Consider the following 11,644-nt stretch of genomic DNA (forward strand, 5'->3'; position numbering starts at 1 on the left):
GTGAAGAGCTGGATTTGTGTCCCAGCATGAGGCTGCTCTTGGAGGACCTTTTTTGGCTGTCAGGGAGTGATAGGACTGGGGGGGTGGAGCAAAACTAGAAATGGGGAGATTCAGATTGGATGTTGGGAAGAAATTCTTCCCTATGAGGGTGGTGAGAGACTGGCAGAGGTTGCCCAGGGAGGTGGTGGAAGCCTCATCCCTGGAGGTTTTTGCAGCCAGGCTGGATGTGGCTGTGAGCAACCTGCTGTAGTGTGAGGTGTCCCTGCCCATGGCAGGGGGGTTGGAACTGGCTGATCCTTGAGGTCCCTTCCCATCCTGACAATTCTGTGACCTTTCTCCAGTCTCTCAGATCCCATAGGAACAAGTCAGATACCTCCTGGCAGCAGCAGCAGCAGCACCTTGCTCCTTTGGCATGGGCAGAGCTGGACTTGATCTCCAGAGGTCCCTTCTAACCCCTAACATCCTGTGGCCTGGGGCTGTGCAGGCTGGAGAGGAGAAGGCTGAGAGGGATCTGATCAATGTCTATCAATAGCTGAGGGCTGGGGGTCAAGAGGGGAGGGGACAGGCTCTGCTCACTTGTGCCCTGGGATAGGACAAGGGGCAGTGGATAGAAACTGCAGCACAGGAGGTTCCACCTCAACATGAGGAGGAACTTCTTCACTGTGAGGGTCCCAGAGCACTGGAACAGGCTCCCCAGAGAGGTTGTGGAGTCTCCTTCTCTGGAGCCTTTCCAGCCCTGTCTGGATGTGTTCCTGTGTGAGCTGTGCTGGATTGTATGGTCCTGCTCTGGCAGGGGGTTGGACTGGATGATCTCCAGAGGTCCCTTCCAACCCCCACCATCCTGTGAGCCTGTCAAATCCTGCTGCTGAGGGTGTGTCCAGCAGAGATGTCCATGCCAAATGTTCCTTCTCTCTTGCAGGGCCCTGAGCACCCCAACCCTGGCATGCCCTACACAGCCAGAGGCTTCCCTCGCTACTGCTACCTGCCAGACAACGAGAAGGGCAGGAAGGTAGGAGAGCAGCAACTTCTCTGCTTGCCTCTTGCCCCCCTGCAGCTGGATTGCTACCCTGGGGTTGCTTTCTGGAGCTGTGCCCCCAGCTGTTCTTTGGGGTTGTCCATGCTGTGTGTTCCTCACCTCTGTTCCTCATCCATCTGCCCATGGAGATCTTCGCTGCTTTGGCACAGTTTGGGCTGTGGACTCCCCAGCCCTGGAGGTGTTTCAAGCTGCTCCTCTAAAAGTCTTTGAGGGCCATGGTTTAAGAGTTGTGTGCAAGGAGATGTTGGGTTGTGGGTGGACTTCATGGCCATAGAATGGTTGAGGTTGGAAAAACCTCTGGAGATCCTGCCAGAGCAGGGACACCCAGGGCAGGTCACACAGGAACACACCCAGATGGCTCTTGAAAGTCTCCACACAAGAAGACTCCACAACCTCTCTGGGAAGCCTGCCCCAGGCCTCCAGCACCCTCATGGTGAAGAAGCTTCTCCTCATGTTGAGGTGGAACCTTCTGGGTTCTAGTTTGTATCCATTGCCCTTGGTCCTACCACAGGACAGCACTGGCAAGAGCCTGGCCCCTTCTTGACACCACCCTGCAGATACTTGTGAAGAGAGAGCTGGAGAAGAGCAGCCCCAGAGGGGAGCTGAGCAATGCTCAGCAAGAGCTAAAGGAGCTGTGGGGGGCAAGAGGCTGGGGCCAGACTCTGCTCAGTGGTGCCAGGGCCAGCCAAGGGGCAGCAAGGGGCACAAAGTGGAAGCCAGGAGGTTGCATGTGAAGAGGAGGAGAAAGTTGTTTGTTGTGAGGGTGCTGGAGGCCTGGAGCAGGCTGGCCAGAGAGGTTGTGGAGTGTCCTTGTGTGGAGAGCTTCCAACCCCCCCTGGGCATTGTGCTCCTGGGCAAGCTGCTGTGGGTGCCCTGCTGGAGCAGGGCTTGGACTGGGTGATCTCCAGAGTTCTTTTCCAATCCCACCAGGCTGGAATTCTGGTATCTCCGCACAGTTCTGCCTTACTCCTCCCTGCCATGGGCTGACACTCTCAGCAGTCCAATGGAGTCAGCTGAAGAGCACAGAGCAACTCTGCTGCTGCATTTCTCAGCTTTCATCTTGATGTGCTGCTGAATTCCCAGAGAGGGGAAAGGAGCTGCCACTTTAGGGCCACTCTGCTGTGGGTGCCCTGCTCAAGCAGGATGGATGATCTCTTGGACTGGATGATCTCCAGAGGTCCCTTCCAACCCCTCCATGCTGGGATTCTCTGAGGCTTCTTCTGATGCTGGCAGCTTTGGTTTCCTCCTTGCTGCAGCCGGGATTGGGATCATCCAGCCTTCTGCCAAGCTGCTTTCCCAGCTGAGCTCTCCCTGAAGCTGCTTGGAGGCCACTTGTTTGTTCTTTCTCTGCCCACCTGCAGGTCCTGGAGCTCCTGAGGGTGGCCTGGAAGCGTCGCCTGATCTTCACTGTGGGCACCTCCAGCACCACGGGCGAGAGCAACACAGTGGTGTGGAACGAGATCCACCACAAGACAGAGATGGACACAAACCTGAGTGGCCATGGCTACCCTGACCCCAACTACCTGGACAATGTGCTGGCAGAGCTGGCTGCACAGGGGGTCACCGAGGACTGCCTGAGACACTGATGCCAGGGCGGTGCCCAGGCTTGCCCTGGCACTCGGGTGGTGGCAGGGAGCCCCCACCTGGTGCACTTCTTCCTGTGCCTTACCTTCTGTGGCTGTCACATTCAGCAATAAGATTGATCTGTAGGAGCCTTTGCTCCCTTTACAGCCTGGGAGCTTTTTTTTTTTGGGGAGAGGGAGGAACCAAGCTTGGGGTTGGAAGGTTGGGAGTCAGCCTTTGGAGGCTGGGGATGTTCCTCCTCCTGGGAGGTGCTCAAGGTGAGGTTGGATGAGGCCTTGATGGAGGTTTGTTTGGTTTTTGGGTTTTTTTTTTTTTTTTTCCCATGGCCAGCCTGGTGTTGAACTTCTCCAGGGAGGGGAACATCCACAACCTCCCTGGGCAACCTGAGGTTGCCCAAGGGAGGTTGTGGATGTTCCCCTCCCTGGAGGCGTTCAAGGCCAGGCTGGATTGAGGTCTTGAGCAACCTCTGCTGGTAGGAGGTGTCCCTTACCCATGGCAGGGGGTTGGAACTGGATGAGCTTTAAGCTCCCTTCCAACCCAACCCATTTGATGAATCCTCTTGAAAGCCCTGGGGTGAGGCTGGGGAGAGGAGAACCTCTCTCTCCTCCTCAACCCCCTGGAAGACAGCTAAGGGCCTCCATGTCTGAGGCTTCTCTTGCAGTGAAGCCTCTTCCCTCCTGTCCCTGCATGTCACAACAAATGTCACTTCCACAGCACCTTCCCTGCTTTGCCTTCAAGCTGCCTGAGGGCTTGGGGTGCTCCTCTGCTTGGTCACCCTGTCCCCTGAAGCTGGGGACACTCATTGCAGCCAGGAGGGGACCAGAGCTGTGGGTGCAGGATGTGAGGTGCTGGTTCCAGGGGTCAGGGCTTGGTGGTCTGTGGCAGTGGTGCTGGCAGAGGTGACCTAGCAGTGTCCTGCCCAAGGGCTCTTGCTGTGAGCTGCCACCCTTGTTCCTACCACCCAGAAACCCTCCTGGCAGGACCCTGTCCCTCTTTTCCTTCTCTCAGGCAGCAGCCTGGGGCTCCTTGTGAAGCCCCTGCCAGGGAGAGCTGCCCTGCTGCCCCCTCCCTGCCCTGGCCCTGCTGCCCCCTCCCTGCCCTGGCCCTGCTGCCCCCTCCCTGCCCTGGCCCCGCTCCCCCCCCAACTACTCCAGGGTGTTCTGGTGCCACCCCGTGGTGACTGGCACCATCCTCCCTGCCTCTCCTGCCCACTGCAGGGGTTACAGCTCTGCCAGGCTGCTGGCAGGGCTGCTCTGTTCCAAGGGTTGGCAGCTTTGGAGGGGGACACTGCCCCAGTCCTGGTGTCCTTGCTGTGCATTGTCCCCTGGCTTCCTGTCACCTGGCAGCTGAAGCCTAAGAGCTCTTTCTGCCTGTTCCACTCCCTCTGGCCACCAGCCCCAGCTGCAGGGCCTGGGAGCTCTGCCCGGAGTGGCACAGCAGAAGCTCTGGTGCCATCTACCACGTCACCTCCTTACCTGGAGAGCCAGGATGTGGCTGTGGCTTGGCATCCTCTTGGGACCAGCATGTTCTGGACCAGCAGAAGGACAATTTTCATGCCAGTAAGAATTTTCTGGACTCTTTTAAGCAGTTCCCTGAGGTCCTTCCTGAACTGAGGGGCCCAGAACTGGACACAGTATTCCAGATGTGGCCTGACCAGGGCAGAGTAGAGAAGGAGGAGAACCTCCCTACTGACCACAGCCCTTCTAATCCACCCCAGGCTGCCCTTGGCCTTCTTGGCCACCAGAGCACATTGCTGGCTCATGGTCAACCTCCCATCCAGCAGGACCCCCAGGTCCCTTTTGCCTTCATTGCTCTCCAGCAGGGCTGTCCCCAACCTATACTGGTGCATGGAGTTGTTCCTTCCCAGGTGCAAGACTCTCCCTTTGCTCTTGTCATCAAATTTCTCCCTGCCCAGCTCTCAGCCTCTCCAAGTCTCACTGAATGGCAGCACAACCTTCTGGGTTTGAAGCACCCTCGGGCAGTCTGCAGGTGAGGTCACATCTGGAATATTGTGTCCAGTTCTGGGCCCCTCAGGTCAAGAAGGACCTCAGGGAACTGCTTCAAAGAGTCCAGCACAGAACCACAAAAATGATGAAAGCAGTGGAAGATCTTCCTCATGAGGAGAGCCTGAGGGAGCTGAGGGCTCTGTAGCTTGGAGAGGAGGAGCCTGAGAGGTGACCTCATTGCTGGGGATAAAGATGAGCAGGGGGAGTGCCCAGAGGCTGGAGCCAGGCTCTGCTGGGTGATGCCCAGTGGCAGCACAAGGGGCAGGGGTGGAAGCTGAGGCAGAGGAAGTTCCATGGAAACAGGAGGAAGAATTATTTCCCTGTGAGGGTGAGAGAGCCCTGGAGCAGGCTGCCCAGGGGGGTTGTGGAGTTTCCCTCTCTAGATATTCAAAACCCACCTGGATGTGTTCCTGGGTGACCTGCTCCAGGTGACCCTGCTCTGTAGGGGGGTTGGGCTGGATGAGCTTTGGAGGTCCCTTCCAGTCCCTGTGATTCTGTGACACTAAGCTGGCTGGGAGCTTGGATCTGCTTGAAGGCAGGGAGGCTTTACAGAGGGACCTGGCCAGGCTCAGTCCATGTGCAGAGGCCAATGGGATGAGGTTCAACAAGGCCAAGGCTCTGCTGAACCTGGAGTCACAACAACCCCAGGAAGACTCCAGGCTGGGGGCAGAGTGGCTGGAAACTGCCTGGGGAAAAAGGACCTGGGGGTGTTGGTTGCCAGCAGCTGAAGCTGAGCCAGGGAGTGCCCAGGTGGGCAAGAAGGTCACCAGAGCCTGGCCTGGATCAGCAATGGTGTGGGCAGCAGGAGCAGGGCAGGGATTGTCCCCTGGACTGGGCACAGGCAGGGACACAGCTTGGGTTCAGTTTTGGGTCCCTCACCCCACGAAGGACACTGGGGTCCTGGAGCAGGTCCAGAGAAGAGCAAGAAAGCTGGGGAAGGGTCAGGAGAACAGGGCTGGGGAGGAGCAGCTGAGGGAGCTGGGGGTGTTCAGTGTGGAGAAGAGGAGGCTGAGAGGAGACCTCATTGCTCCTACAGCTCCCGGAGAGGAGGCTGGAGCCAGGTGGAGGTTGGGCTCTTCTCCCTAGGATCAGGTGATAGAAGGAGAGGAAATGTCCTGAAATTGTGCCAGAGGAGGGTTCAGTTGGAGATGAGGAAAATCTTCTTTGCTGCAAGAGTGGTCAGGGGCTGGCACAGGCTGCCCAGGGAGGTGGTGGAGTCCCCATCCCTGGAGGTGCTCCAGAAAGGTGTGGCCATGGCACCTGGGGACGTGGTGGTGCTGGGTGGATGTTGGACTTGGATGATCTTGGAGATCTTTTCCAGCCCAAACCATTCAGTGATCCAGCACTGTTTGGGGATGCTGCAGGAAGAGGAGCTCCTGAGGAGCAGCAGGTCCATGGCTGTGCTCTGAGCTCATCCCCAGCAGGCTCTGCCTGCTCCTCTCCTGCCCTGCTTGTGCAAGGAGGAGATTAGGAGTTGAAGCCTCAGCTTTGTGTCCCCAGATCTATCAAAACAGGGAATTGAGGCAAAAAGGGAGCAGGGCTCACCCAGCCCTGTCCACAGCCAGAATTTCCTGCTGAGCATGGCCCCTCCTGAGTGTGAATCAGCTGCACTCTTCCTGCCTCAGGGTGGGCCAGGGCCTGGGCACCACAGGTGAGCTGGGCAGGCTCTGCACCTCCTCCAAGCCTTGGCACACCAGTGCTGAGCCCCTGTGCTGGGGCTGCAAATAGTCAACAGGGGCAAGGGGGCAGAGCTGGGTGCTTGGGCAGTGCTGTGCAGGGAGACGGTTTGAACCACAGCCCCCAGCAGGCTGGGGCTGGAAGGGACCTCTGGAGCTCATCCAGTCCAAGCCCTGCTCCAGCAGGGCACCCACAGCAGCTTGCCCAGGAGCACAATGCCCAGGGGGGGTTGGAAGCTCTCCACACAAGGACACTCCACAACCTCTCTGGCCAGCCTGCTCCAGGCCTCCAGCACCCTCACAACAAACAACTTTCTCCTCCTCTTCACATGCAACCTCCTGGCTTCTACTTTGTGCCACTTGCTGCCTCTTGTCCCTTGGGCACCACTGAGCAGAGTCTGGCCCCAGCCTCTTGCCCCCCACAGCTCCTTTAGCTCTTGCTGAGCATTGCTCAGCTCCCCTCTGGGGCTGCTCTTCTGCAGGCTCTCAGCCCCAGGGCTCTCAGCCTTTGCTCCTCCCAGAGCTGCTCCAGGCCCCTCAGCAGCTTTGCAGCCTCCCCTGCACTCTCTCCAGCACTTCTCTGTCTCTCTTCAACTGGGGAGCCCACAACTGGACCCAGCACTCCAGATGAGGCCTCTCTAGGGCAGAGCAGAGGGGCAGGAGAACCTCCCTTGCCCTGCTGGCCACACTCTTCTCCATGCACCCCAGGACCCCATTGGCCTTCTTGGCCACCAGGGCACATTGCTGCCTCATGGGGAACTTGTCCCCCCCCAGCACTCCCAGCTCCTTCTCCTTGGAGCTGCTTCCCAGCAGGTTCCCCCTCCCCTGTCCTGCTGCAGGAGGTTGTTCCTCCCCAGGGCCAGGACCCTGCACTTGCCCTTGGTGAACTCCATGAGGTTCCCTCTGCCCAACTCTGCAGCCTGGCCAGTTTGAAGTTGGTGCCCTCTCTGCCCTGGTGCAGGGGTAGCAGCCAGCTTGAGGCAGAAGTGTTGGAGCTGGTGTGGATGCTGGTGGAAGCTGGAGGGGGGCAGAGCCCCAGGCAGGTGCTTCTTATGCCACCAGCCAGGTCTGGCTGAAGCCTTGGGCCCCGTGGCCCTGGGTGGAGACCCCCAAGGGGCATTTCTGCCTCCCCCTGGCAGTGCCAGCTCATCTGCAGCAGTTCATTGTTGTTATCCCTGCACTGCCCCTTCCTTCCCCCTCCCCCCCAGCTCTTTTGCCCTCATGTCCCCGTGGCTGAAACTGTGACTCAGTGTCCCCCAGTGTCACCCTCCCTCACCCCATCGCTGGCATCCACTGAGGAGTGCCAAGGAGGGCTGGGGGAGACTGGCTCAGGGCCATGGGCATCCACAGCCCTCAGGGCAGTTCTTGCTGGGGAGGGGGAGGGTGGGAGGGGTAAGCTGGGGCTGGAGAAGGGAGGAGGGCCCGGGGCTGCAGCTGTGCCCAGCTCTCCCTGGCAGCTGGGCTCTCTAATCCCCCAGTGCCCCATTTCCACTTAAGCTGAAGGTGCAGCCCCCGCCCCTGGCGGGGGGGGCAAATCCCCTCCCACGCAGGAGTGGGCAGCCACTGCCCTTGGCAATGGGCAGGGGAGGAGTCTCAGCTGCCCCTGGGTGCAGAGCAGATGGGGGGGGTACCCCCAGTCCACAGCTTCCCCCTGCCTGGAGCAGCTGCCATTGCAGTCCATGGTTGCATCTCAAGGGCTTGGGTGCTCTTCCCCAGTGAGGGTGGGAGGCTGGGTGGGGAAATGCCAGCATGGGGTGGCCCCAGAGCTGGGGTGACTCCATGAGCCCAGCTCTGGGTGGGACCCTTCACCTTGAACACAGGGTTTGGGTGAGTTTTGGTTGTGATGGCTCCAAGTTCTTCCCTGCCCTCAGGGCAAGGCTGGCTGCACCTGAAGCCAGCTGGGTGTGGGCACAGCACTCACTCTGGCACTGCCCACAGGGTGAGTATGGGGCACCTGCAGGGACTCATGGGATCCCAGCATGGTGGGCTGGGAAGTGACCTCTGGAGCTCATCCAGTCCAAGCCCTGCTCCAGCAGGGCACCCACAGCAGCTTCCCAGGAGCACAATGCCCAGGGGGGGTTGGAAGCTCTCCACACAAGGACACTCCACAACCTCTCTGGCCAGCCTGCTCCAGGCCTCCAGCACCCTCACAACAAACAACTTTCTCCTCCTCTTCACATGCAACCTCCTGGCTTCCACTTTGTGCCCCTTGCTGCCCCTTGGCCTGGCCCTGGGCACCACTGAGCAGAGTCTGGCCCCAGCCTCTTGCCCCCCACAGCTCCTTTAGCTCTTGCTGAGCATTGCTCAGCTCCCCTCTGGGGCTGCTCTTCTGCAGGCTCTCAGCCCCAGGGCTCTCAGCCTTTGCTCCTCACAGAGCTGCTCCAGGCCCCTCAGCAGCTTTGCAGCCTCCCCTGCACTCTCTCCAGCACTTCTCTGTCTCTCTTCAACTGGGGAGCTCAGAACTGGACCCAGCACTCCAGATGTGGCCTCCCTGGGGCAGAGCAGAGGGGCAGGAGAACCTCCCCTGCCCTGCTGCCCATACTCTTCTTCCTGCACCCCAGGACCCCATTGGCCTTCCTTCCCCCCAGGGCTCCTTGCTGTCCCATGGATAACTTATTGTCCACCCCTCCGGTCCTGCGGGGGTATCAGGACCCTGGGGTCACTTGCCCAGCTTCCCTCATGGCCCCAACCCAACCTCCAACTCCTGCCCAGACAGTCTGGAACCTTCTTCCTCTGTGCCTCAGTTCCCCTTTCCCATCCCAGGCTTGTGTCCTGCATCCTCCTTGCCCTCTCTGGTGTCTCAGCTCCAGGCCCCATCAGGGTGGCCCCACAGATGGGTGTGGGGGCAGTGGGTGACAGGGAGGTTGCAGCACAGACCCTGTGCCCCCCGGGTCTGGCCGGGCCGGCAGAGCCAGTGCAGGAATGCTGGGCTGGGAGGGGACATGGGGCCAGGCGGTCCCTGCTGGGGGGCCCTGTGGGGTGGCTCAACCCCCTGGCAGTGGGACAGGGTGAGCAGAGCAGGGACAATACCATGGAGCTGCCGTGGGTGCTGCTGGTGCTGACCGGGACGGGCACAGCCGCGGGCCTGGGTGACTTGCCTGGGGACAAGGGGCAGAGGGAGGGGGCAGGGGCTCAGAGGGGCTGCGAGGTCTTTGTGCCCAGGAGTGGGTTGATGGGCTGGGCATGGCTGGGGGGCAAGAGGTCCCTACCCAGTGCTGTCCCCGTGGTGCTGGCACCACTGGCACCTCCCGAGGCTCTGCTGTGCCAGCACCAATGCTCCAGACCCCAGCAGGGATGGGGGGGGGGGGGGGTGCTGGGCATGGGGTGCCCCCCACTCACCAGCTTCTCCCCCAGCCCTGCTGCCCTACGTGCCCCGCGTGTCCCCCTTGGCACTGCCAGGGAAGCTCACTGCCAGCACCTTCACCCTGGAGAGGCCTCACTGCATCTTCCAGCACCACTCCGACGCCTCCGATGCCATCTGGCTCGTGGTGGCCTTTGCCAACGGTGAGTGCCCGCAGCTCCGGGACAGGCTCTCTGCCGTGGAGGGGGGGTGGGGGGAGAGGGAGTTGTGGGGGACCCTGGCCGCAGCTGCTCAGCCCCCACCTGTGCCACGCAGCCTCGGCCTCCTTCAGGAACCCCCCGTGCCGGGCTGAGGTGCCCCTGTACCAGCAGCTGCCCGCTAGGGGCTCCTACATGACGCTGGAGATGGCAGTGGCCACATACTGCTGCTCAGCCCCCAGCCCGGCTGTCCTGCGGGTCGGGGGGGACACAGCCTGCGGTGCCCACGGTGCCCAGGACCCCTGCAACGGGCCCCTGCCCTCCCCGGGGCCATACAGGTGAGGCCAGTGGCATCCACCCCCCTCCAAACCCCACACCCAGGACACGTCCCCACCCTGTCCCCACCATGCCCATTCTGCAGGGTGAAGTTCCTGCTGATGGGCTGCCAGGGCCCCAAAGCCGAGACCAGGTGGTCTGAGCCCATCCTTCTGCAGAGAGGTATCCATGGCACTGCCATGCCCCCTGCTCCCCTGCTCCTGCCTGGTTGGGGTGCTGGCACATAGCATGGCATCAACCCTGTGCCATCACCCCAAACCCAGAGGGCAGAAGCAATCCCTGGTCTCCCCTCTTCATCACACCATCCCTGAGCTCCCCGTGTCCCCCCTCCCAATCCCCTTACTCCATCTTCTTCCAGCCAGCAGCCCAAGTGCCATCGACCCCACGCCCACCCGTGGTGGTAGCAGTGACGTCGTGGTCATGGCTTCCATCCTGGCCAGCCTGGGGGCAGTGCTGGTCCTGGCAGTGCTCAGCGCCGTGGGGTATGGGGTCTGTGTGGGGATGTGCTTGGGGGGCCCTCAGGGGGACAACATAAAACTGCCAGGGTTGGAAGGGACCTCCAGGCTCATCCAGCTCCAACCCCCCTGCCATGGGCAGGGACACCTCACACCACAGCAGGTTGCTCACAGCCACATCCAGCCTGGCTGCAAACACCTCCAGGGATGAGGCTTCCACCACCTCCCTGGGCAACCTCTGCCAGTCTCTCACCACCCTCATGGGGAAGAATTTCTTCCCAACATCCCATCTGAATCTCCCTATTTCTAGGGTTTTTTTTCCATTCTCCCCACTCCTTTCACTCCCTGACACCCTCAAAAGTCCCTCCCCAGCTTTCCTGTAGCCCCCTTCAGATCCTGGAAGGCCACAAGAAGGTCTCCTCAGAGCCTTCTCTTCTCCACAACCCCAAATCTCTCAGTCTGTCTCCACAGCAGAGCAGCTCCAGCCCTCTGCTCATCCTTGTAGCCCTTCTCTGGACACCTTCCAGCACCTCCAGATCTTTCTTGTCACAGGGGCTCCAGAACTGACACCTCCTCAGCCCCCACCAGCAGAGTGATGGAGCCCTGCAGATGCTTTTAAGCTTCTAAAAGCCTTTTGTGGTCTTGAATTTGGGGCGGGGGGCAAGTTTGGCAAGAACAGGCCCTTTGGAGATGGTTGGTGAGGGGAGGGCTGGCAGAGCCCCTTCCCCCCCCGCCCCGGGCTCCACTTGATGCCTCTTGTCTCTCCCTGCAGAGCCGAGGTGTGGGCATCCCTGTGCCACCAGGATTTGGGGACCGACACCTTCGCCCGCAGGTCCTACAGGACCCACCACATCCCCCCAGCCCTGCCCCTGCCCCTGCCCACCGGCCGTGGGGGCAGCCCCCCAGGGCTGGGCTGCTTTGCCTCTCGCCCTCCTGCTCCATATTCTGCCAAGTAAAACTCGCAGTTGGCATCGCAGCTGCCTCCTCCTTGCCCAGCACTCAGCGATGCCCCTCCGCCTGCCACCCCGCTCGGTGCCCTTGGCCCATCAGGCT

The 11,644-nt window shown here is 60.6% G+C and overlaps 2 protein-coding genes across 2 annotated transcripts in view; both read left to right on the plus strand.

Moving 5' to 3' along the window:
• Positions 1-2,636, plus strand: part of DTX2 (deltex E3 ubiquitin ligase 2) — a 45,342-nt gene extending 42,706 nt beyond the window's left edge. Inside the window, exons 8-9 of the mRNA XM_054394240.1 lie at positions 920-1,009; positions 2,398-2,636. Coding sequence (XP_054250215.1) covers positions 920-1,009; positions 2,398-2,622 — 315 coding nt within the window. The 3' untranslated portion in view covers positions 2,623-2,636. The remainder of the gene's footprint in view (positions 1-919; positions 1,010-2,397) is intronic.
• A 6,697-nt stretch (positions 2,637-9,333) lies between these two features.
• UPK3B (uroplakin 3B) lies at positions 9,334-11,547 on the plus strand. Its single transcript, XM_054394242.1, has 6 exons — positions 9,334-9,466; positions 9,657-9,806; positions 9,919-10,138; positions 10,222-10,298; positions 10,495-10,618; positions 11,364-11,547. The coding sequence occupies exons 1-6, from the start codon at positions 9,334-9,336 to the stop codon at positions 11,545-11,547; spliced, it is 888 nt and encodes a 295-aa protein (XP_054250217.1).
• Positions 11,548-11,644: the final 97 nt, after the last annotated feature.

The sequence above is a fragment of the Indicator indicator genome, chromosome 30 (assembly GCF_027791375.1).
Source record: "Indicator indicator isolate 239-I01 chromosome 30, UM_Iind_1.1, whole genome shotgun sequence".
NCBI classification, from domain to species: Eukaryota; Metazoa; Chordata; class Aves; order Piciformes; family Indicatoridae; genus Indicator; species Indicator indicator.